Source organism: Balearica regulorum, chromosome 20 (assembly GCF_011004875.1).
Source record: "Balearica regulorum gibbericeps isolate bBalReg1 chromosome 20, bBalReg1.pri, whole genome shotgun sequence".
Taxonomy (NCBI): domain Eukaryota; kingdom Metazoa; phylum Chordata; class Aves; order Gruiformes; family Gruidae; genus Balearica; species Balearica regulorum.
Genome location: NC_046203.1, coordinates 5,358,202 through 5,383,497, shown reverse-complemented (window position 1 = coordinate 5,383,497; position 25,296 = coordinate 5,358,202). Strand labels below are relative to the sequence as shown.

Genomic DNA, 25,296 nt, shown 5'->3' with positions numbered 1-25,296 from the left:
GCCTGGTCTAGGATTTCCAGAGGGCTTCTAGGATCTAGGTGCCAAAATACTACCGAATAGCAATTAAAATTGTGTTTCTAATTCAATTCCCTGAAACTCAGCTAATCCTTCCCATAACATTTCTTTCAGCTTTTGGGTGGTGATTACATTAAAAATCCTACCGACTTTGATAATAACAGACAGCATTGCTATAGCGAAGTATGAAGCACTTGTAACTGGCTGACTGGACAGACTGAAAAATTCAGCGGCATCCCTGATGGTTACGAGACCCAGAGGACATTGTGCCCCTGTGTCTAACCAGCTCACACGGCATGGATGCTCAGGTCGAGAGCAGAAAAAGGAGCATGTCAGGCCACAGGCAACTTTTTCCCTATAGGGGTTTCTTTTATGGTTCTGCTCTGAGGATTCTGAGAGTGGCAAGAGAGGAGGGAAGGTTTGGAGATGGGACTTGTGGCTGTAATCTCAGTTTTCATTGAAGCACTGAACATGCAATTGTTTTAAGAACGAACCTCTTTGTAGTGTGGACTCTGTCATTGTCTGAATGATGTTAGTTATCCTCTAGCCTTGCACTGAATTCACAAATAACTAGGACTGAAAACTGACTGAAAACCATTCAAACTTTCACCAGAATCCAGGGGAGAAAGAGCTAGCCCATGGAAGTATTAGAAGAAAGGAAAGTGTTTTCTGTGTGGGAGAAAAAGTTTGTGTTGGGTTTCATGGCGAGCTCTATTAAGTGCTACATTTAAAAGGTTCATTTTTTCGGGTTCAATGGAACATTATATTTTTTCAGATTCAAGGTGTTCCCGTGGCTCAGCTCCTTACCTATGTCTTGTCCCCTGTTTATTTGCCAGCCACATGGCAAGGGTTCTTGAGTTCTTTATCCTGTTTAGCTTCCAAGTGAGATCACACACAACAGGAGGATGTAATTCATACAATGGTAGCATTCTTTATTAGAATTCTGTACATGCATTAAAAATTCACTGTGATTGATTATAATGTAGTGCTTTATAGTTTTTTATTGCAACTCAAAACTTTATTCAAAAGACACTTTTGAAAGGGAAAAAGATTACAACTACTGTCTATGGCATCATCTGGTAACACTTTATTACTAGAGTATTATATATAATTCTTCATAAAAAGTTATTAAAGAATAAATTGCTCTTTAATAGAAAGTTATTAAACCACTCAAAATAGAATCTTAATGAGAGGTTTTTGCAAATTAGTATTTCAAATATTTCAACTGTATACTATATACATGTTACTGCACCTTTTTATTTTGGAGTCAACATTTTTGAAGTTTAGACTCTATTGAACCACTGAATTGCTTGTTTACTATCTCAGTGCCATGTGAAAAAGCATCATCTTTCTCAAGGGCAATCACACATCAGCAGTGATCAAAGCCCACATATGCTGATACTATCTCAGCATCAGTTTTTCTGTCTGTGCTGAAATGGCAGGAGAACACATCTTCACACTGCCTTCTCAGCTCATTTGTCTAACACAAAATTTCACTCCTGATTAGCAGCTGTTCACGGGTTTGGCCCTGTTGAGCTCCATGTGAAACGTGTTGCAGGATGGGGACCGTTGCTCTTCTTCAAGGATGCTCCACTGTCTCTACCATTTCCCTTGAGCTTTGTATGGCTTTGGAGAAGCCACCTGGCTCAGCTTCATGGGCTCAGGTGCTGCTGGCAGCAGAGCCACTGCTGAGTGGAATAGGGCACAGTCCAACGACCCATTTGATACCCAGCTTCATAAAGGGCATTGCAGTCCACACAGAGCCACAGGCACTGCTGACACACAGAGCCACAGGTGACTTAGGCAGGCAAGCAACTGGTAACAAATCAAAGGGACAGAATAAAAAAGTGTCATATTTTCAGATGCAAGTGATGGGGAAGAATATCCACATGGCAGTTTAGATGCTAGCCCGATGCTTCTTGAAAAATGAGGTACTTCACATGGTACTTCATTTTTAATGCAAATTGTTCATCTAGGAGCAGTCATCATAGATTAGATCACTAATGATATAATGTGAGTCTTTCTGTTGCATCCTTAGAGTGCCAAGAGACTCCTACATGCTATTACAACACACACACACACACAAAAGTACTCTTGATGTCACAGCACAACACTATGGCAACACGCAGGACTCGGAGTCAAAGCTCCCATATGGCAACAGGGATATGTAGGGGTCAGGTATATCTCTGGAAAGGGCAATAGGTTCAAGCAAGGTATCACCTCAGCCAGCTCCTTGGAACAACCTGTTCTTGTGTGTGACATGCCCAGTCTACTTCTGGCCTGGAGGATGCAGGTCCTGAGTGCTTTCCAAAGTACGTGGGACTCCTGAGCATCAGCACAGCCTGGTGAGTCAGCCCATGGGCATGGCTGCAGGCACTCCACAGGCACCATCCAAGAACAAAAACGATGCCATTAGCAGGTATAGCAATTTATCTTACTGCTACACTTTCTGTAATCCATAAAGACGTTGGGAAGAAAGTTATGATAGTGGAGGACTGGATATGAACAATTTTTTTACTTGTTTTCAAAAAGGGCTCCTTGCACTAGCTGCAGCTGAGACTATTCCTGACATCACACAAATACCCAGTCTCTTCTCAGATTTTTATATGCTTTGGCCTCAGCTGCATCATATTTTAATGAGCCAAAGTTTTAAATAAACAAACAAAAAGACCCCTACTTTGATAGTAGAGTTATCTTCTTAGCACATGTGAAGAGTATGGGCAGGTAGTATGTGCTAAGTTTAGTCTCTACACTAATTTAGAATGAATTAATCTCAAATTTATAGACTTGATTACACCAAAAAATAGACCACAAATACTGCAGCACAGCAGAAAAACAAATATTTAGGTGGGAATGTTATGCACAGAGTATGGGCACTTAGAAATGGACATATTTTTTCCCCCATCAATTTTACTCATGGAAACTGAGTACATGGAAACGTGGAATTTTATTCATGGCTCTGAGTGACACAAGATGTTCAAAATGAGTATGATGTGCTTGATATGGTTAAACAACAACTTTTTTCATCAGAACTGCATTTCTAGAGGCATCACAGGCAGCAGCTTCTAAGGCAAGATGCATATTGACTGACTGATGAGTGAATACAATGGATCCTGGACCAGCAACAATCAACCACTTTACATGGTACATGCACTTCCATTTCTGACCTGATGTCAAAAACTAATGCAGTAGTGGATGAGTTGTGTGAAGAACACAGCTCAGATATGGTCTGATCAAGGGTGGGATTTTGGAAGCTGCACTTTGTCAGAGGTACTCCATCCAGCAGGGAAGAGAAGCCCAAGGCTGCTTTCATACCAACAACATTGCAATACTAATACAAGCAACTTCATCAGATGTTGCTGAGTATGTTGAGAACTTAATGGCCAGATCATACAGCAAGTCAGAACATCCATTTTGAGGCAGAGTCTGATGCCTCCAAGATGAGTTATCCTGGAGACATGTTGTTTTCTGATGTTTGAACAAGAGCCAGGCTTCCCTGTATTTTCTTTGATGTGTTAGAGCTTTGATACCCACATCAACATGAAATCAAATTACAAGAAAAAATTTAGAGATTCATATCAGCTTATTATGGCACCTATTCATAAAAATCTCTGATAGAAAGGACTGCATATGTGATGCTTTTATACATTCTTAGAAGCAGAAGCCAGGGGACAAAGGTCTGATGCAAAATTGAGGTGCTAATGACAAAAACCAAAGCACTGCCATACTTGGAAGTAGGAATGATAGAAATCATGACACTTGTGAATCCCTGTTCCAGACCAGGCTGCTGGTCTGGGTGTTGCCATCTCCTTTACTTGCCACCACAGATGACAACGTGAGTCTTTTTAACAAAGAGGGAAGAAATGCCAGTTGGTTTCCTGACAGAGCATCAGCAGCATTGATTGTGAGCTTGGGACCTGTTCAATTATGGCTGCTGGTTCCTTAGAGAAGGACGAGATCTTTGGTACAGATTTACTTCCTGAGTGTAGGTATGCTGAGGGAGCACTCAAGTCCAAACTCTTTGGTTTCTTCATAATACTGAGAAGAGGCAAGAATTACTGTCTGAAATTACCTGCAAAAAGCATTTGCCTGAGTTTGAGTTTTCCAGCATCAGTAAGGACGACAGAGCCATTAGGCCAAGAACTGCAGACTGCAACGGAGCAGAAGAGCAGGTCAGTAATACCCCCTTCTCCCAGGAGATGCATAAAAGGAAAGCTCAAGAATAGCGTGAGAGGGAAGGGGAAAGAGCCACTGAAAAAGGCAAAGGATGTTTGCCGGCTAAAAAAGAGTAACACTAGAAGTCACCATATGAAAGTCTAGCAGTGGGGTCTCTAGTACCAGCTTGGCTCTCCAAATTTTGTTTTCCATGTTGCACAGAACCTTCCCTACAAATTCACCCATCGTTTCACCTCCTGTGGTTACTTTGGTAAGTGGGTCTTGACTGGTGGGACCATGCTTGCTAGAGACGGACCCTGCTTGCTGCCATGAATAATCTTTCTTACTCCTGCATCAGGAAGCAAAGGACTTGCCCTGAGTTCTTCCAAGCTAGTTATCTGGAGAATCAACTCACACAAAAGCCAAGCCATGCAAGAACAGGAACGTGCCAATGATTTTTACTTTGCAGGACCGAAGTGCTGGAGAGAAGGCTGCCCCGTGGAACAGCTTCCTGCCTTCCATCAGCACCCGTAGGATTGACCACAGGGTCATTGAAGGCATTTTCCATAACTGGAGGGCAAGATTTTCCTTTTGCCGGCCACAGTGTTTGTACAAGAAAGACCTGTAGGTCTGATTGGGAAGAAAAGAATATTTGTACCTCATATATTGGAGAAATTGTTCAAGAACAGTTAATCCTTGTGAAAATCTTGCTCTGAAATGCTGCCGAGAGCAGCGGCTGTGTTGTTATCTGCCATGTCAATGCCAATCTGTGAGCAACAGCTTCTTGCCATATCGTGTGTAACTTGGGCATCTGACAAAAATAGTAGGAAGTTTTTCTCCCAGAGGGACACAGTGAATTTTGTTGTTAATGCTGCCGGCCTTTCCTCCACCACAGGCATTTGCTCATATGTGCCGCGTAACTGTGGAAATGCTGGTTTCGAGATGTCCTACAGGTGGAGCACATGGGGCGCTTTTTGCAAGTATGCCTCACCTGGAAAATCGCTTCACACTCTATGAACGTGTGCATACACTGTGCATCTATTTTATCACACTCATCTTTTCATTGATCGCAGTGTGTATCCTAGATTCCTAATCAACTATATTCTGCATTGTTTGGAGCCAGGTTCTTCTCAGCACCTGTTGTCAGATGGGATGTGCTAGTAAACTCTGCACACCTCAGTGACGATGCTCATCACTTAATATAACCTTGTGCTTTCCTTCATGTTTCATTTTTCTTGCTCTTAGCCACCATAACAAGTCTGAAAGGTAAATGACGTGAAGACTCAAGTATAGAGGGGAAGATTGTTTGATTTTCCTGGAAAATTGGAAAAGAAATGCCACAAACACCTTGAGATCTTCACATCTATGACACTGTTCATGTCACAGCCATGCCAGGCTCAGAAAGATAAAACATGCTGTTTTCTTTTTAAACTGGTGCTTCCATTTTTTTTTTCCCTCCTAGCCACCCATACAGTCCTTACATATAAACTTCTTTTCAACAGAAGAATATTTTTAATTCATTAAACATTTCCCTGCTCTTTCTATCTGATTGGAATAACCATCTATGCTCCTTGGCAGCCTTTCTGAAAATAAATGCTGTTCCCTGAATCGTAGTGCCTGTAAATGCTTTCTCTGATGGGAACCCATCATGGGGTGGGCAGACATGACTTCTCTGAAAGTTGCTGCAGGACTTAACTCCTTACAGAGTCTTTAGGGGAATGTATTAAAGGTATTTTTCTCTAATTCTTTCTATACCTAATATACAATGGCACTCTAAATACGTGCGTGTTACCCTCAGATTGTTGTGTAGTGTTCACAGCTCCTGTTTTTAGGGCCCATTTGAGGGTGCTGTCCTGTTTGCTTGGGGCTCTGTGATTCTGCTCCACTCCTCTCCCGGTCCTGGGCTGGCTTCGACTCCAGGGTGGGCACAGGGAGGGCGGCCCCCACCCCACACTCTGCTCTGCTCCCACCGCACCTGGGTGTCACTGTCTAAACTACCCGGGACTGCGTGCCTGGCGCCACGGGGACGCCCGGGTACGGATGCCACCGGGGCATCCCGTTAGAGACCATCACCGCGGTACCGGTGTGTCACAAGCGGGGCCTGAACAGCCAAACAGACGGGGAAATCTGCCTCTTCCCATTTCCTGGGAAGCTCCAGCCTCCGTTCTGCCCAAGATAAGGATCTAGGTCAGACTTTGATTTGGCAAAATAAGAGATGGATATCTTTTATTTTGGAGGAAATAAAGTGTAAGAAATCCTCAGGTTGTCAGAGTGAAACAAAGAGACTGCTTTTTATATGGCTGCGAGGCAGAAAAGAGACAGGAAAATCAGGACAGGTATCTGGAACATACCGTAGTTTTGCGAGAGTAGTTTTGGGGGGAAATTCAACATATTCAGATATTCTTAATTGTATTTTGGAAATAATAATGATTACATAGAAATGTCAAGTCAAGTAAACTTTTTATTTATTTTTCAATTATATTAAAATATTAATGTTACCATTGTATTTTCATTAGTACAAGCTTTAATCACTCACATATGCATTTGGTTCAAAACTAACCATTTAAGACTTCTTTCCCAACCTTTGGAAAGTTAGCTTTTCATTCCAGTGTGTCAGATTTTTCACTAGAATAAAAAAAAATCCATTTTCCTCCAATGTCATAAGGTAAAGTCTGGCAAAGCAAAATAATGATGATTGATAAAATATTATTCCATTGCTTTGATTAAACCTGTTCATTTGTATCTACTTAGTCTGTGGAGGTTTGTTTTTTCTTCCTGTGGTGTAATTGTTGGTTTTGGTACAGAAACACAAATATTCCAGACTTGCAGATACCAGCTCCAGCTTTCAGAAACTCCTATCTGACAGCTAATTGAGGTGTTGCTTCATTAGTAGTACTAGGAGGAGCAGCACAGTCTTCCTTACCCCTGTGAAATGGTTCCTTTTGGGGCAGGTAAGTAGAATAATATAAGGAAAAGCAGTATCTGGTAAAAGCAAGGACTGGCGAAACTGGATGGGTTTGTCACAGGGCATAACAGTTCTGAACTGTTAAGTCCTGGCCGTCTGGAGGTGGGTTTTGATGGCCTGGCTCTTCAGGGTGCCCCTTCAAACATCTGAATGCTACTGCATGTTTTGAGCAGATTAGAAAAGAAAAAGGTACAGCATTCTTTCATGGAAGCTGAAAATTGCCGAAAGCGGTAATAGGTTTGGTGCGCAAGTTTGAATAATAGTTTGAACATGTGAATTAAGGTCCAGAAATTTACTGTGATGCCCTCAGGGGCATGTCTTTGCAGTAGCTCTATGTAGAGATAAGCAAGGTACCATGAGAATGAATTCGTGCTTTTTGTAGGTACAGTAATTTGGGCTAATTAGGGCAGGCTCAGCACCACCCTGGTGCAGAACAGAGAGCTGTACAGAAATTCAAAGCAACTAAGCTGTCAACTTCAGCGAGTTCCTCATCCAAAAGACCTCACTCGCAATCACCCATGGAAAAAAAAGATACTTGCACAGGCAGGCCATCCCGAAAGCATCCAGATCCACGAAAAAGTGTTTCAGTTCCGAAGAAGATGAGATGTTTAGAGCTTCCTGCCAAAACTCCCTAGTGATGCTTGCAGGGTACGTAGGCTGCTGACAAGCCCGGCAGTAGAGAACTGCTGCCCAGTGGACAACCAAGAGCCTTGCGAACCCTGGGATGGCTGTCTCGTCTCTGTGGAGGCAGAGACAAACCGAGTTCACTTCTCATCTCTTCTGCCCAGCACCCAAGCCCAGCAGTGCTTGGCCACGCTTCCAGCAGTACGAGGGAGATGAAAGGCTGAGATCTGCCCTTGGTTACGACACTTTCCTCCAACCCAGCCCAGCACAGACATCAGTAATGCCCCCTGGGGCTGCCTGAATCATCGCTGCAGCACCAGTATCTGACACTTTGCTTTGCAAAGCATTCGCTGTTTAATGCCTGTCTCTGCTCCAGTTCCCACTTTGTTGAAATGATGAAACCCTGCACAACATCAGCCTGACACTGCTCCTTTCTCCTGGATTCATTTGCCGTATTGACAAAGTTGCCAGGTATGTGGAAGGGGAAGGGCTAGGGCTGTGCTCACATGCTCCAAAAGCAGTTGAGAAACCTGAAAACACAGCACAATCTGATGTAAACAAACAAGTTCTGCATATTCTCCTTTCCCAAATATTCAGAAGTCTTAAAAGAATTGGGCGTGTAATTGAAAGTAGCCAAAGGCAGCTTTATCCTGTGCTACCAGCACTTACACAGCCGATCACCCAAAGTTTCACTTGGCAGGTTGACAGGGTTATGCATTTTCACATGGGTGAACAGTTCTCTAACAAAGCATTGCAGCCCGAACAACACAAAACCCCACATCATCTTGTTCCACCGATTCTTATTTCAACGGGCTGGAAGAGAAATTTTCATTCTTTCTTTGCCCCAGTCTTACTGTCAAGCCCCTTGCCTGACATAGCTTTCCAGCACCAGAAGCCTATTTTCTTTTACCTCTTGAATCTCGCTTACAGTTGCTTTGAGAGACGATAGGAATGATCTTTCCCGTGCGAAGTCCCTTGTGCTCTTTTCTCTGTTCTCGGTAAGCACTTTTGACGACGTCGTTCTTGATGTCATGGGATCCCACTGTCCAAGGGATCCTGGACCAGCAGCACTTTGGAGTGTCAGAAAATTTGGCACTTGGAGGTGATGCAATGGTTCTGAGAAATGAGGAGCATTTCCCTGTAAACCCGAGCGCTCTCAGAGCTACTGCTCCAGGGAACGGTGCTGGCGCTGGTGCCAGAATACCAGGTCGGCTTCCTTGCATGCTAAGACCTGCACTTTTTTCTCTTATGGGCCAGAGAAGAAAATCATTCCATGAAAGGAAAACGCAGTAGGCAACACATTGCTGAACAAACCATTGAAGGAGGGGGGAAGATGGGCCTCTAATAGTTCTGCATTTGAGGGAACAGAGCAACTTGGTCTATCTACCATGGAAATTCAATTGCTCTCTTAAAAATACTGAATTTCCCATCTTTTTAGAAAAATTCTCACTTCTGATGACTTTGTTCCAGGCTAAAAATAGTTTGCGTTTTTTTTTTTTTTAACTGAAATAAGACAAGATAGATAGAAAACCCCATAACATGGGCAGAAACTACACAATACTAAAACCTGATGCTTTTTTCCACCAGTATCGCCATTTAATTCATGTATTTGCTATGTCCTTCCTACTCTGCCTAACTTAGAAATACATGAAAGCAGAAGAGTGGGTGAATGTCCTGAGAGCTCCATCCTAGAGAAACCATGTGAGGTGCTGAGCTCAGACAGAAAGACTGATTCTCCTGATGGAATTCATAACGAGCAATCATTTAAAAAAAAACCAAGGCAAAAAAGAAGGAAAAAAGAAAAAGGCTCTTCACACAGTTGATTTCTGTTATTTAGGCACACAGCTGTTTTCTGGTATTTAGGAAAAAGAAATGCTTTTCTCAATCATGGCACTTGTGAGAGACAGAAAAGTCTACCTACAATACAAATCGTATCATTTACCAAAACCACAAACGAGTGCATTTCTGGTTCCTTCTGCGGCAAGCTTTGACGTCGAGTGGCATTCCCAGCATGGAGACAAATTTATTTATTCATTAATTTAATATATTCAATAAACCAACCAGCACACAGACTTATTCTTTACAAGTAATTAGAATGTATTACAAGCATACAAATGTGCCTAAGATTGAGAACTTGGGTTATAATCTAATGAAAATATTGTCGCTGAATTAATTTCCTATGTGGTGCCAGAGCCATGGAATAAAAAGTGTATTGAAAGTCTTCAGAGACCTACTGTCAACAGCCTAGCACTACCTCTATTTTAGGCTGGAGACGATTAGATTTCAAAAGCCTGTTCTTTTTCATGCATGTTCTAGTTGTCTTACAGGAATCTTCCGTGCTTGAAAGGCCTCACAAAAGTTTCAGAGATCAAGACAGTGAAGAAACAGGCAATTTCTGCTACAAATGCCATTAAAATGCATTAATCTCACAGAAATGCAGTTCAAATGCAGATTTACCAGGGACTTGAGGCAGTTGGTCCTCTCTGTGCCAAGTTGCAGTCTCATGAGCTGCTGATTGCATCACTGCCGCGATTGAAAATTACGCTGTGTCTGGCTGTTCTTGGCTGCAGATGCGGTCTCTTTCTGTCAGAACTGCAGCAGCAGAGTGTCCCAGCAGCGTACGGGAGGGCACTGCTGCTTCAGTCCTTCTAAAAATGATCAGATTTCATACTTGCCTAGCGTTTTCATTTCCTAGGCATTTTGCAAACTAATGATGTATCAGCGAGAAAAGGAATATTTTTAAGAATGGGACATGTAATTGCAATGACTCAACACATATAAAAACATTTGAAGTGAACCGGGACCCAGACACGGGCTGTGCTTGCTGGTGTTCTCAGGAGAATAGTTGCAAACTGAAGGAAGAAGCGTTCATGAAGTGCAGCTGTTGAGACTCATTCTTTGACCTGCCATAGTTAGACAGGCAGATGAACTGCAACGGGGATATTGGTTCCAGCTTTCTGTTCCAATCAGCAAGGGAACCAAGCAGAAACGGCCCTGTTCGGGCGCAGGGTCTCAGGCTGCATCGCGGTGTGAAGCTGCATCTCTGGTGCATCCCTGGAGCTGCCAGCCTATTAGCAACCTGCCTTCAAACACACTTTTGTTTCTTTCTACCTACTGTACGGCTCATGGGGCTTTTCCCTCTTTACAGTAATGAAAAAAAAGAGATGAGGTTATGCAGGTCTTTGTGATTAATTTTTTTTTTTTAGTCACATATTTTTTGCCTGCTTCAGTAATCAGCAGGTTTCCATTACTGTGTCCTGCATGAAAGACTATTGCCACTGGGAGTATAATAATTAACCGGTTCCTCCCCTCAGTCCTAAAGCAAAAGGTTTTCGCACAGCGCTAAGGTGTAAAGAAAGATCAAGGGAATGCAGGCAGTTCATTGGGAGCACTTCTGTGCAATGCTTATCAGCAGCTCCTTATCAACGTTAATCTGACAACACAGGTGTGAGGGAATGCCGCAGCTGGGACGGACCACTGGTAATCTGATCGGGAGCAACTCATTGTGTTCTGCTGGACACCAGTTTACTTGTTACCAGTTGAACAAAGGAACAAATTAAGCAAGCCTGATTAAGTTGTGTTGGTAACGAGGGAGGTGTGGTGGTGAGAGCAGCATGTCTTGGCTGTCTGTGGGTGTGCAGCTAATAACCATTACACAACACCCACAGACACGCTCCCTCGGGGGGAGAGGGCATGGTAATTATAGAATGGGTGTTTAGAAGGAAAAGGCATTTCATATCCCATGTTCCTCATTTTAATAATACAGACTGCTGCGTTGTGAAACACCTTCCTTAGAAAAGCATTAAGTGCTGTGACCCATGTCCTCACGGAGCCAGCGCAGCGGCGTGCACTCTCACACCGTACCTGGGGAACGGGCCCCGTCCCACTCGGTGAGCAGGGCTCGTCCTCACGGCGGGGTCAGGGACGTTCATGGCTGAAAGGGTCAGTAGGTGCCTGGAGCAGAGGGGTGTTCTTCCCAAGGCACTCCCTGAAACGCCTTGTACGGAGGCAGACATCAACGTGGTGCAGAGCCTGCTCCTCTGCAGGCCCTGTCTCCATCACCCTCCTCATCCTCATCCCACCTCCCACGGGGGTCCTGCACCCCGGGCCCCACCACCTGAGAGGAGGAGGCAGAACACTAGGCCTGCAAGAGATGCAAGCTCCGTCCTCCTCCTGCCCTGGTCCTGCCTTCTGCGGGCAGCTGCCCGGGCTCTCCTCCATCCGCTGCTTTTCTCCAGAGCAGCCACTGCCAGCAGCAGTGCCAGGTCTCTGCTGGAGCCTGGAGGAACGCTGCCGCTGCACCAAGACCTGCCTGGATGCAGAAAGGGGTGAACGGACTGCACGCATGGTCTCTCCAGCAATTGCACAAAGCTAATGTGCATTTCTGGCTGTGGGGAGGAGGCAGCACAAGGTCCCTGAAGCCACTCTCTCCTCAGTCTTGTCTCAAAGGACCAGAAGGCATCCACATTGCGTGAGGAAAGTAACTTTAGATCTCCGTCGTCCTGGGCACCGTCATCTTCCTTATGACTCCATGTCTTTCATCCACTACCATTACCTAGTTTCTCAACTTCATTTTGTCACCTCTGCCTCTTCACAGTTCCCAAAACAAAGTCTTCAGCACTGGACTGAAGAGGCAGCAGAGCTAAAGTATTTTTAGCAAGAACCATAGCCCTGCTACTCCAAAAGGAGGTTGATTGTTTATGCAGGAAGTAATATTTCAGGTAGAAAGGTGTAAGAAATCCTTCAGCGCTTTCCCTTTTCTGCAGTAATTTGTATGGAAAAATGGCTCAACTCTGACAAAACCACTTGAATTCTGAATAAGCCTTTTTAGAAGTAACATATCGCAGCATACGGAAAGATTTTTTTTGGAAGGGGAGGGACACACGAGCACAAGACAATGAGAAAAATCTGTGTGTCATTGACAGACGACGTGAGTGGTTTGAGCACTGGAGCCAGGCTTCTGGGCTCTGCTCGCAGCTCCAGCCTCTCACTCGTGGTGTCAGCTATCAAATGCTTGTCATAAAAGCATCACTTGTATCTGCCTGTCTTTCAAAATCCCTTTTCCTTCGGACATCATCTGACTATGCCAGGGTCTAATCAAACCCTCATTATCTGCTGCTGCTTGGAATGGATCTCGTGGTCACTACCAGTTAATCGGTGACTAGCTGGCAGAAGTGGTGAGCAGGAAGATTTCTGAATGACCAGCTGTTGTGTTAGTCCCCTGCATAGCTCGTCATGGACACTCCATCCCAAAGGCATACAAAAATATCACTCCATTTCCTCTTTTTGGCTAAAGGAGAGAGAATGCGATGCCCTCTTATTAACTAAAGGTCAAAAGATTATCAGTTAATGTAAATCTAGAGGGTAGAGAAGAGCAAAAGGGTAAATCCAGAAGGTAGAGAACAAATACTCTATCAAGAGCCTATGCATCTATGTGCATTGCTCTACTTCATGTTGTGTTTTACGTAATTCTCCGCTCAGTATTATTTTCTTTCCTCTGCAGTTTGGGGCGCAACTCTGGTCATGTCTAATATCATGTCTTGCTCACCGTGTGATATCCAAAGAGCCTGTGATCTGCAGAAGCCAAAACCCGGGGCTCTGCGCAGAGCGCTGACGAACTGGCGATGACGAGCGAGTCCAAGCCCAGCCACCATCGGTGGGAGCTGTCAGACCCAAGTGAGGACCTGCGGGGCCACGGAGATGGGTATGTGCAGATCATTTCTGAATTTAAGGTCTTCCACAGGCACAACCGACGGTGTGCTTTCACTTCAACCGAGTAATTCATACTTAGTTCTCAAAGGATGAAAAAAAGCAGTTTGAGAATGCAAATGGTGGCTGTTGCTTTGATAAATACTACAAGCCAAATTCATTAGTGGGCTTTCAAAGAGAATTGTTTTGTTTTCCCATCACAAGTAAACACAGGAATAGCATTCTCTATCATCACTCTCATTTCAGAATGTACCTGCTGGTTCTAGTGCTAATTACCATGTTCCTTCTATGATGGAAAATAGCCCCACAGCATCTTAACTGCAAAATTTTGTTTTCAGGAAAGAATGGTTTTCTGAGAATGTAAAAATGTGTTTCATTTTTACTGAGGAGTAATTGGTATATATTTTAATATAAATAAATGAGAAGCAAGTATGCTCTTTATTTAATAGCATTTAATGTACAATCATTTTATACAGTGGGCTATACTCATAATGTTTCTTTTATGTTATTGAAGATATTGATAAAAGACTAGATATTCATTAATTGCACCATTTCAAAGTGCACAGAAGGATGAACAAATGTGTTTTCATTATAAGAGGTAATAATAATTAAGAGTGACAGCACCTTATCCTCACGATCTGCCTCCCAGCAGCAGTTTGGCTGATAAAAAAACAGAAGTTAAGATAAGGCAGCAATTATTAAGACAAATCTTTTGAAGGGCTGTTTGAACTCCTGTGTCCAGCAGATAATCTGATTTTACAAGGTGCTCCGAGGAGGGGTAGACTGCATGGGAAGCAGTACCCAGGTGCAGGCCTTTAGCCCTTTGCACCGGCATTTTTACCTCTAGCCATTTCCCTGGCCGCTTCTTCTTTTGTTTGCTACAGCTGTGGCATATAAATCAGTCTTCATTCTGTCTCACTGACACCAAAGAGAAACACAGCACAAACAATGCAGAACACCAAGCCCCAAATGTATTAATCATCTTTTTTTTTTTTTTTTTTTTCTTTTTTGCTGATCCCTTTCACCTATCTTTTTTGGGAGATTCAGAAATGGCTATGGGCAACTCAGTAATTCTTCCTTCATAAATATTAGATGCACGCAGAGCATGAATATTTGAGTAGCTAACTCTGACTTAGCTGAAACCAATTGCTAATGGCAATTCATTTTTCCTTAGTGACATTCCACCAATAATAAGCGTGAGGGGGGACAGGATGATGCAATTTGGAACTGAACAGCAAAAGGGAAGGAAGGTGCTGACTGGGAACAAAGATGCTTTATTGATCAGGCCTTCAGGTCGAACTCAAGGCTATGTATCCTCCCTTACCTTGGAGAGAGTTTTAGCAGAGACACTCGTGCTCAGCACTTATGTGTGTATCCTTAGGAACTAAATATTGAAAAAAAAAGTTTTGAACACTTACGACTGATTTTTATCATGTCATTGAGCCACCGCCTCTTGACACATTGTGCCCTGCATGATGTTGCACACGCGATGTGCAAACTGCAGTGGGAAAGCCCAGGCAGTTCTCTGACATCCTCCACCTGGGGTGCACCACATCCCCACTGCTAAAACTGTGGCTTGTCGGGGGTGTGCGTGTCCTTCAGCCCAGCCCCGGTTCCCCGGTGCGTTCCCTTTCTCTTACTGACTCTTGCAGCCCTGTGCTTATAGCGCAAGTCAGATTAAGCAGCTGTTCCAGCGGAAAGTGCTGTCATTTTGGTCCTTAATGGACTGTTTTCCAAGCCAGATGAACTCACCCTGCCGCACAAGGGCTGCAAAGGACGTGCTGAGATGGTGCGACTGGCAGCGGAGGTGGAAATGGGGCTGCCCCTTTTGGTGATATCAGGTTAGCTGTAAAACTGTATGGTTTGATTTTTTAATAAAAAAATCAAAATTGTGACTTTATGCCTGAGGCACAGAGAAGAAATGTAGTGTCTCTGGACCTGGGGAATGACAATGAGTAATCAGATGTGACCAGATCAAACCTCAGCTGAAGTTCATGTTCATGTTTACATGGCCCAAGAGACACTAGCATGTATCTATCATTTTATATTGGTCTCAAATTTGCCATTACTAGATGAATACTTTATAATCCATTGGTAATACTTACACACATTAGTCTATTTTAGCGTGAGGCTCCCTTTGCACGCATATTGCCCAGGGATAAGGTCCTGTTTGGTCTCTCTGAAATCACCACCACCACCACATGCCATTTTGCCAGGGCTTCTGCCACCTCAGCTGTGCCAGGGCAGCACTGGTGGTGGTTCGGGCAGAGCAGACGTTCTGGGGTGGCACCAGGGCCCAGCAGCCGTCCGTGCCCTATGGACGGTGTCCCGCAAGCGCCTGGGCTGTCCTGCCTGCGTCTGCCGCCCACAACCCTCGCCTGGCCAGACAGGCAGACCAGCCAGGCATCTCCGCTCCGGCGTAGGGCCCTGCTTCTCACTCCAGACAGATCTGCCGTGGTTCAGTCGCTGGAAATACCAAATGCATCTTCAGCAGGAGCCTGTACAGCAGCATGTGAAGAGAGGCTGATTTCTGAGGCGTGCGAATACAACATGTGCCTCTTTGGGCAACGGAAACGACTCTTGGGGGCTGCTGGCTGCGCTCCTGCCGTCCGTCCTGGCGAGCCCCCCGACCGCACAGACCTGCCGCCCGTGCAGGGCAACCCAGGACACTCGGGGACCTGCAAGGACGTGGTCCTTGGACAGGGCTGTAACATCAGCGTGGTCCCTGAGCGCTGCCCGTGCATACCCGAGGCAGCAGAGAGGACTTCCTGAGCCCAAACACCGAGGATACTAGCACTCTGTTTTCCAGTGTGAACCCTCTGTGGCCGGCACCAGCAGAGCAGCGCGGTTCCTCTGCCAAGGCAGGCTGTTTGGGTTGGCTCCCTGTCCCCGGCACCGCCAGCCTGAGGAGCAGCCCAGGCTCAGGAGAGGCAGCAGCGAGATGGACGGTCGGTCGGCAGCTCTGCACCTCTCTCGTGCTGCTCTCCAAGTCAGCAATACCACTGGCTTTTCAGTTAAGGATAAATGGCATTAGTTAAAAAAAATAATAACCGTACGGCCACTTCTGTGTCACTTAAGCAGAGAAAAAGTTAAAAACCTTGGCCCAGCTTATCTGGCTGCCTAGTTCTGGAGCTGGTTCACTTTCCACACCTGCATTTGCTCTGCTTTGCTTCCCTTTAAAGAATATCTCTTTCAGAAAATGTTCTTTTCTTACAGTGTCTGTTGAAAACCTAGCAGGTTTTGGTCAGAAATTTTCCATTTGGAACATTTTATTTCTACAGAAAAAAATCAAAATTTTCTCTGGAATACTAAGCATATGCTTTCTGTAGGTGAAAAACCCCTTTTAGCTGGAAATCGTGATTCTCAGCTTAAAAATAGTTTCAGTAGCAAACTTTCAAGGCAGCCTATTAACAGTGTCTGACTTGCCTCACAACGGAACCGGACCGACAGGACTAGACCACATCTCACCGGGTGAGGACCCCATCGCTGGCCATTACCGAGCCAGCCGTTCCGAGCCAGACCGCCGAGCCCTGGCAAAGAGCGGGACGCTGGCGGCTGCACGCAGAGCGCTGCTGTTACAACTGCAGAGCCCTGACCTCCGCAAGCTCATCTGGCTCTTGGCCATCGCCGCAGCAGACGGTGGCAGCCAGTCCTGGCCTCTTCCCCTGAAGCAGTTCACGCACCATCCAAAGCACTGCTCATCCTCCAGACCGGCATGGATGAAGCAGAGCGCCAGGGACTTGCTGTGATCGTGGGGTGAGCTGTTTGCTGTAACGAATAGGTATTTCCCTGGTTTCTTCTATAGCTGTGCCTGTGGCCAGTGGCAGAGGAGTGGTGCACCCAGGCTTGTGATAACACCAGGTATGCCCACGATGCTACTGGGCTTCTTCTGGTTGACTAGTCCCATCCATGTGCTCCAAGTAAGCCATCCTGGAGCTGCCAGGAGCAAGAACCACCTGCCCCCCACATATCTGGGTCCTGACAGAGCTCCGTCTGAGTGGCTGGTCTGGTCACACCATCTTTAATTGCTACAGACTTCTCCTGTCCTAAACTAGTCCACGGCAAAAAGGCCGAGGGCCGCCATGAGTGTGAAAGACCGTCCCCATCCCTGCGGAGGAGCTGTCAACATGCAGAGGCCAAAGAGCAGTGTGAGAGGAGATGCTGCCGTTGCCCTTGCTGTGTCTCCCCCTGGAAGAAAGAAGGGCACCCGCTGAGCAGCCACTGTTCCAACCACGACAAATATTAATGCAGTGCTCAGCTCCCACAGCCCCTGGTTTTCCTGCCTGAGAGAACAGCGGTGCCATCCCCAGTACAGAGACCACGCTTTCAGTCTGCGAAAGCGAAGAAAGAACTGCACACTGAAAGAAAATCCTGCTTTGTTTACAGGTTGCTTTTATTTACAAATATACTGAAGTGTAATCTCTCTCTTTTTTTTTCTTTTTCTGTTTTTGTTTTGTGTGTGTGTGTGTGTGTGTGTGCGTGCACGTGCACGCATGTGCACATGGTTGGGAGCATAATGTATGAGAAACTCATCTATCTTAGCTGCCAGGCAATGGTGGCAGGAAAAAAAATGCAGTGAAATGAAATTTAAAAACACTAATAAATAATTTAACAATGACAAGTAATTAAATTAAAAAAAAAAAATCCGATCTACATACATTATGGTGGTTTGTTACCAACACAGAGGGAAAGGAGCAGAGAATCTACGGTGAGAGGCAGCTGGTTAGGTATGAGAGAGCATAGTCATATTTTTTACAAGTTAAACAAATTGTAACAGACAGCTACAAAATACTACATTTCGATAACATAAATACAGAATATATAAATATACAAGTAATACAGCCATACACAGCTAAAAAATAGGGTGTTCACTTAAAAACAGAGTTCCCAATGCAAAGTATCTGGCAGTCCCTTCACAGTCACTGCTGAGCAGAAACAGGGTGTGCAGCACAAGGGGACCGGGCTGCATCCTTGAGGCGAGCAAGGGGTTGTCCGTTTATTCAGATAGGCCTCGAATGAGCAAGACCGTGCTTAAATCCCACCAAAGCCAAAAGACTTTAGGTACCTGGCAAGAGGTAAGCAAGTACCCAAGCACCCTCCTAACGGGAGAGGACAGACGCCTGAAGCCCTGGCCATGCCGCTGCGGGTGCAGCGGTCGGCCGTCCCGTGCCACCGGGGCGAGGAGGGTGGGCTGGAGATGGACCCGCACACCCAGGCAGCATCTGCTGGGCAGAAATGCCTGCCGTGGTTTGGGCATGGGACTGCGTAAAGCACCACCCTGAGCACTTGAGACTTTGGGTACTGCGGTTCCAGCTCCCATGGCTTTGATGTGCTTCAGTCGCCTCTCTGTCCTTTCACTGCTGTGACCAAGCTCTGGGCTTGTGAGAACCCTTCCCTTCCTCCTGGATTCTGCTGTTAATTTCTTGTGACTTTTGGGGACAACCAGAATTATTACGAAACGGTTCAAAGAGGTGCTCTCGCAAACCCCAGCTTGCAGCATCCCTAGCAGCATCACAGAGCCAGGTTCCCCGGGGCACTGGGGCGGTGGCTTGGGACATACTTCTGATCCTTAAGGAAAATGGAAGGGAGTCCTGAGCACAGTAGGAAGAGGTAAGTGGGTTCACATCATCCCTGGAAGGTTTGCCGGCATGAAGGACCTTCCCCATGTAACGATGGCGCAGCGGGGTGGCTGAGTTGCTGCTGACAGAGCGGCAATGACCCCTCCGAAGGACCTGGTAATATTCATCCGACATGTGCGGGGTGGGTCTGGAAAATCCACTCAGCAGCCGTCGTGAGACTAACGTGAGTCACATCTCAGGCATGGTTAGCAGCAACTGAGCCAAGTGATCTGGATGTTTTTGATGGCAGAGTTTAAAGAAGAAAAAGAGAACAAAATGCCTAGGATGGTGTTTCAGTCTTAGTGATTGCAACCACCACACTTTACTTAGAAGCAACATAATTGTCTTCCATGTCATGACTGTGAAACGCATTTACCCCCAGCCCCTAACTGCTTACGATACAGGGTTTAATCCATAGTGCCGCGGTAAATGGGGACTGAGAACAGCAGTGCATGGCAGGAATCGTCCCCTCAACGGTCAGCCATGCAAGGGAAACGTGCTGCTGCCCGGCAGCGGGATCGAGGGCCACGCTGCTCAGTAACCATTTCTGAATGCCAGGGAATCTCTACGTGCCACCATTACAGACCTGGTAGCTGCACAATAAAGACCTCTGAGGAAGCTAGTACTGAGCATGCTCATTCTGATCTCACAATCATCTTTTTTAAACATTATTGAGCAAACACTGAAACCTAATCAATCATCTTTTACTTAATTGCACCTTGTCACCACTTTAGCTTAACACGTATTCCTTGCTTAGCCAAAACAACATGATTGAAACACCATGAAGAGCTCACTTGATGCATTTATGTTAGAGAGGGGTTAATTTCCTAGGGAAAATGATCACTGTAAGGTGCATGTAATAAACTGCTGTCATGACCTCTAGCCTTCAAGCTCCCATATGTGCAATCATTGTTTGTGGTTTCCGTGGAAGTGCCAGATGCTAAGAATTTTTGGCAAGAGTTTATCAATTTGACTCAGTGTAAGATATTACTGTGATACGGCCCATTAAACGTTTTACTTTCACCTGATCGGTGACATTTCCCTTGACAATAGAAGAGTAAAGCAGAAATCAAAAAGGTCAGAGGTTGCTATATAATCTTTTACTGCAGGTCCCAGGTTAAAACCACAATGATCACACTCCAGTAGGATAATTCATTCCACAAAAAAAAAAAGTGACATTTATTTTTCTTTAATGAACTTTGGCCTTTGCCAGATATAACGGGTTCGCTGGAAATCATTGGCTATGCATTCCTTCCCTTGACCAGCAGCAACCCACAGTGGCATGGGAAACGTTACGCATGGCAGAGGGCTCGACTGCGTCATGCCCATGGCACCAGAGGTGGTGGAATATGGGGGAACAAACAGCTAAGGCATCATCATACAACACACCACGGGAAGAGGAGATGGTATGTACAAGCAATGAGAAGGAAGGAAGGAAGGAAGGAAGGAAGGAAGGAAGGAAGGAAGGAAGGAAGGAAGGAAGGAAGGAAGGAAGGAAGGAAGGAAGGAAGGAAGGAAGGAAGGAAGGAAGGAAGGAAGGAAGGAAGGAAGGAAGGAAGGAAGGAAAAGGGTGGCAAACAGTCATCCAAAAAATCGGCAAAAGATTATGGTTACTTCAGATATAAAATGGGATATCTGATACTTTCCTTGGAAATGGATTGTTTTTTCAACATCCAGCCCAGAAGCAGAGGTAGAGTTGGGACAAGGCAGTTCTCCAAACTGTAGGTCACATTATAGTTCTCATATAAGTCCCTGTAAACACTAAAAATGCCATTTTGATCCTGCCAGTAATGAGGGATGAAGCAAGGTTGTGCCTATCTGTAGAGGCTATAAAGCTGGTATGTTTGAGATGGTTTTCTATGACTCTAAAGTAGCACAGCAGAAGGGTGGGGAAGAAAACTTGATGAATCCATTGAGATTGGAGGTGACAAATGTTTATAATGTGCCATATGAAATCTGCTTGCCTTCTGCCCTGCAAGCAGTGAGGATCACCTGAGTTCTTTATAGATGTTTGCTATCATGCAGAGAGAAAGGAAATTGTTATTTATTTTGATACACAAGGAAAGGGAAAAATAATTGAAGGGGATGGATAAGAAAAGAAAATTCTTCCAGGGGCTCACAACCTTCAACTGAAAATCCACATCCCTGTCAGAAAGCAAGAGAATGGTCGCTAGCAAAAGCATACGGGACCCATCGCCCTGGGCAGGGCAGCCTGCAGTTCGGGCTGCCGCTGCGGAGGGAGGAGATGGGAACCTGCAGGGAGGGGAGCGTCACCCGGCATCCTCGCAGAGCCATCGTCGGAGGGCTGCGTGTGCGGCAGACGGCGGGTCTGCCACTGCGCAGCAGCGGGAAGGGTTTGCCTTGGGTCTGCGCTTTGCTCTCCTGCACTGCACACACAGTCTTCTCCCCCCGTGCTTTCCTCGCCTCCACAGAGCGAAAATGCACGTGCTTATCTTGCAGATAAAACTCTGCTTTCTCAAGAAACTTCCAACGCACGTAGTCCGCATTTCCACACCGGGGAGGAATATGATCTTATTTTTTCCCTTGGACCTATCATCTGACCCTTGCCATCCACCCCTCCGGGACACAGGGAGGACCTTTCTTTGTCAGCGAAGGGGTGGGCAGCTGTCCGAGGGTCTCCCCAGCAGGACCCCCCTCTGCCGAGGTGCCCTCGGTGCTCGGCGGGGCCGCTCCCTCCTGGGCGCTGAGGCTGCGGGCACCCCGCTCTGGCCTCTCCCCACCGCGATGGGAGTCCCGCACTTGTGCTGAGCCCCACGGGAGCCTCTGCAGCGCTGGCCTGGTACCAGTCCTCAGCCTGGAGGAGTCAGATTAACCAACGCTTTGGACTTGTTTTCGGCTATTATGGTCAATATATTAAAGGTATTTATTTAAGAAAGTGCCTATCCTGCCAATCTTTCCCCATGAGCTCTATTTTGAACACACCCTATAATTACTGATATTACCCTGGCAAATTTTCCCCATGAAGTTTTCTCCACTAAGAGCCATGACCGTACTTGTCTGCCTCTCCACATTATAATTATCACCAGGCAATATTTATAACTATTCTATTATTATTTATGATATTTTATGCCCTACGAAAACCTATATGACATATGCTCAAACTTCAGCATCTCAGACATTCAGACTTCAGCTGGGACATTCCCTTCAATTTGTGTACTCGTTCTTCTTACATTTGCACTAATAGGTTAGTTGGAGTATTTATTGTAAATACAGGAGTCCACGTGAAACCTGCAGGACTTGGGTTAGACTCTTGCTAAACATATCTAAACCTCCCATTGTGATCTCTTTCATACTTTTTTCCCCCCAGTTGGTGCACATTTCAGGACTTCTGATAGTTCAGGCTAGAACTGTCTATCATAGATTCTTGCTGAGGCAACATAATTAACTAAAGGAGTGCTTAATTATTCCAGATGGACAATGGAGCATAGCACATTTATGCCTCATGCAAAACATAAACAAACAGAACAGAATGAACAACACATGTTTGCCAATCATGGTCTAGACTTGAAATTTGGCACTGCAATACTTACAAACGTAAATGTTTTATTCTCACACTTCAAAAAAATTAAATAAAACTCTGTCTTGTAAGCACCTTTAGTTTTAATTATTTAAGATCAATACTAACCTAAATGCCTCTGTCCCTAACATGCATCTCCTCTCCAGGGTCACAGACCTTTCTTCTTATGAAATCACTGTCTTTCTCCACAAATATTACTGTTAACCAGTTTCCTCAGTATCATATGCATAAGGGCTATAAACTAATGAGCAGATCTAGGTTATGTAGAAAAAGTGTAGAAAGGAAACAAATGTTGAACGTCACATTTACATTAACTTCTCACAGTTCAAATGGCAATTTATCCACAACATAGTATGACTCATGCAGTAAGAAAAGGGAGGAATCTCCAGTTTCTTTGATTTATTTGTCATATGGTCGACTGATGTCAGTATCAGTGGCTTTAAAAAAAAAAAAAAAGTTTAAACATCCAAAAGAAAGGAAGAGAGAAAGGAGGAAAAGGTCTAGCTTTCCGCAAAATCCATTTCCTTTACGACAATGAGCTCAAACCAAACCAAACCAAAGGCTGCTGAAGAGCAGGGTCTTCTGTTCCTTCCGCGCTTGTCTCGTGGTCTGGTGCAAGCTGGGGATCAAGGGTATGGGACTGGTGGATGCGTTTTGTTTATATATGTATGTATGTAGGTAGGTAGGTATTAATATGCGTATACATACATACACATATATACACACAGATACAGTCTTCCTAAAAATGCTCTTTGCAGTCCAGAGGCAGCAGGAGTCACTGTGAAGGAAGAGCTGGGCAACATATGGCTGTAGAGTCTGCACTGGAAAAAGTCACTGGCTAAATATACGCCGGCTGTTTGTTTTCTTTTATTTTCATGAGGCGAAATACGAGCTCTGCATAGAGTACAGCCTGTCAATGGGGTTTCCTACTCTAGCCTGCATGGAGTTAACTTCGGAAGAGGCAAGAAAACAGTCGCTCAAGCTAGTTAAAGAGGTATCACTGTCGATATCATGAAAAATGGAGTCGTTTCCTGCAAATGAAACGCATATGTTAAGCTGGATTCTGTGCAGCCAGAGGACACAGTACACATGGATGCTCATATGTTGCACACTGCAGCAAAAGGGAATGCTCCTGGTTTTGTTTTTACATGTTAACATAATTTCGCTCTAAGGGTCTGACCTACAAAGAGGAAGGCTAGCAAGCAATTTGCAGAGTTCAGCTGGCAGCAGTGCCACTCAGATCTGCCAGGATTTAATTTATACTTCAGTCAGCAGCACAAAAGAGAGTCTTGGCTGACGATGAGAGCAAATGGTGCCAGGAAGGAGCAGATCCCCGGCTCTCCGTGAGCTGGGATCTGGCATTCACGGGGCCACCGGGGCCACCGAGGAAGGTGGGACCAGACGCCCAGGGAAAAGTGGTCTGAGAGGCATAACCAGTAATGGTCTTCATTTACATGCAAGGTAAAAGAGAGAGCTACAAATGCAACGGGACCCAAGAGACCCAGCTTCCCTGGCCTCAAGTGAGCTACAGTTGTAAACATGCTTTCATTTCAGAAAATTCCACTCTTTTGGGGTTGGTTTGGAACTGCACCTTTTATTTCCCTTAGCAACTAAGGTTTCAGCTTACTTCAACTCTTACGGTACCAGAAAGAGCTCTAGCTCAAGTCCTGTGAGCACTAAGAAAGTGTCAGTCCGTCTCTTTTCCTTTATGCACTCATTTGAGATGGCTTTGTGCTATCATCTCCTGCACTGGTTTTGGGGCACAGAACCTGCCTCTCGAGCAGGTTTGCTTAGAAAGCCAAGCAACAAAATCACAAGCCATCTAATGCTCATTTGCACTTCAGATGTCCTCAGGTCCCTACAGGATTTACCAAATTGCCTGGCGTGTACCGTGGACTTGTCTCAGTGGGAAAAGTAATAACAGAGACCCAAAGCGGATTTCTTGTTGGCCTGTGCATGCCATGCTTATGAAAGTGAAATGCACGGGGACCGCGACAATGAAGTGCTCCTGGTCAGCAAAAACAAGTCTGACATAACAGGCCCCTGTGGGCTACAGCAAGGCCAATAATCACAGTCTGAGAAATCCTCTTAAATTTTATTTAAATGCCACACTGCAATTGTCCAGAGTCCATTATTAGGCATTTGATGCTTGTGATGCGTTTGGTGGACCTATCCACATGATGGCGTGTAGTCAGGAAATCATGAAAGCAAACCATCATCTTGATTTTGGGCAGAGAATAAAATTATGCAGGAGAAATGTCCTGTGGTGACACATCTCTTAGTAGCTCAAGAACTCTTCTTTAGCAAATTCATGCATCCAATCTGAGGGATCTTAGAGGGGTGCTTATTCATTTTGGAACGAATAGCTTACTTCTCTTTATTAGACCACTTTTCAAGGCACTTTTTTCCCCAAGCTTCCAAGAAAAACGAAAAACTTGTGAGGGAGCTAGAATTTGGTACTGTTTATTTTTCAATGTCTTGGACAGTGGTTTAAAAAAGTGGAGCTGGAGAGGTGATGTTGCTTGGTTTATCGTTTACCAGAATTATACTGTGAAATAGTTCTGAAAGGTGTCCAGAGCCTGGGATGAGGTCTCTTCTACCCCCTTATGTGTACATGAAAATATACACACAAAACTGACTGCTACAAATTCCCTGGTACAAATCCCAGTAAA

General features: G+C 45.1%; 1 protein-coding gene across 1 annotated transcript in view; it reads right to left on the bottom strand.

The window, feature by feature from the left end:
- Positions 1–17,894: 17,894 nt before the first annotated feature.
- LMX1B (LIM homeobox transcription factor 1 beta) overlaps positions 17,895–25,296 on the bottom strand; it is a 107,257-nt gene continuing 99,855 nt past the window's right edge. The window contains exon 8 of the mRNA XM_075772318.1: positions 17,895–23,655. Coding sequence (XP_075628433.1) covers positions 23,498–23,655 — 158 coding nt within the window. The 3' untranslated portion in view covers positions 17,895–23,497. The remainder of the gene's footprint in view (positions 23,656–25,296) is intronic.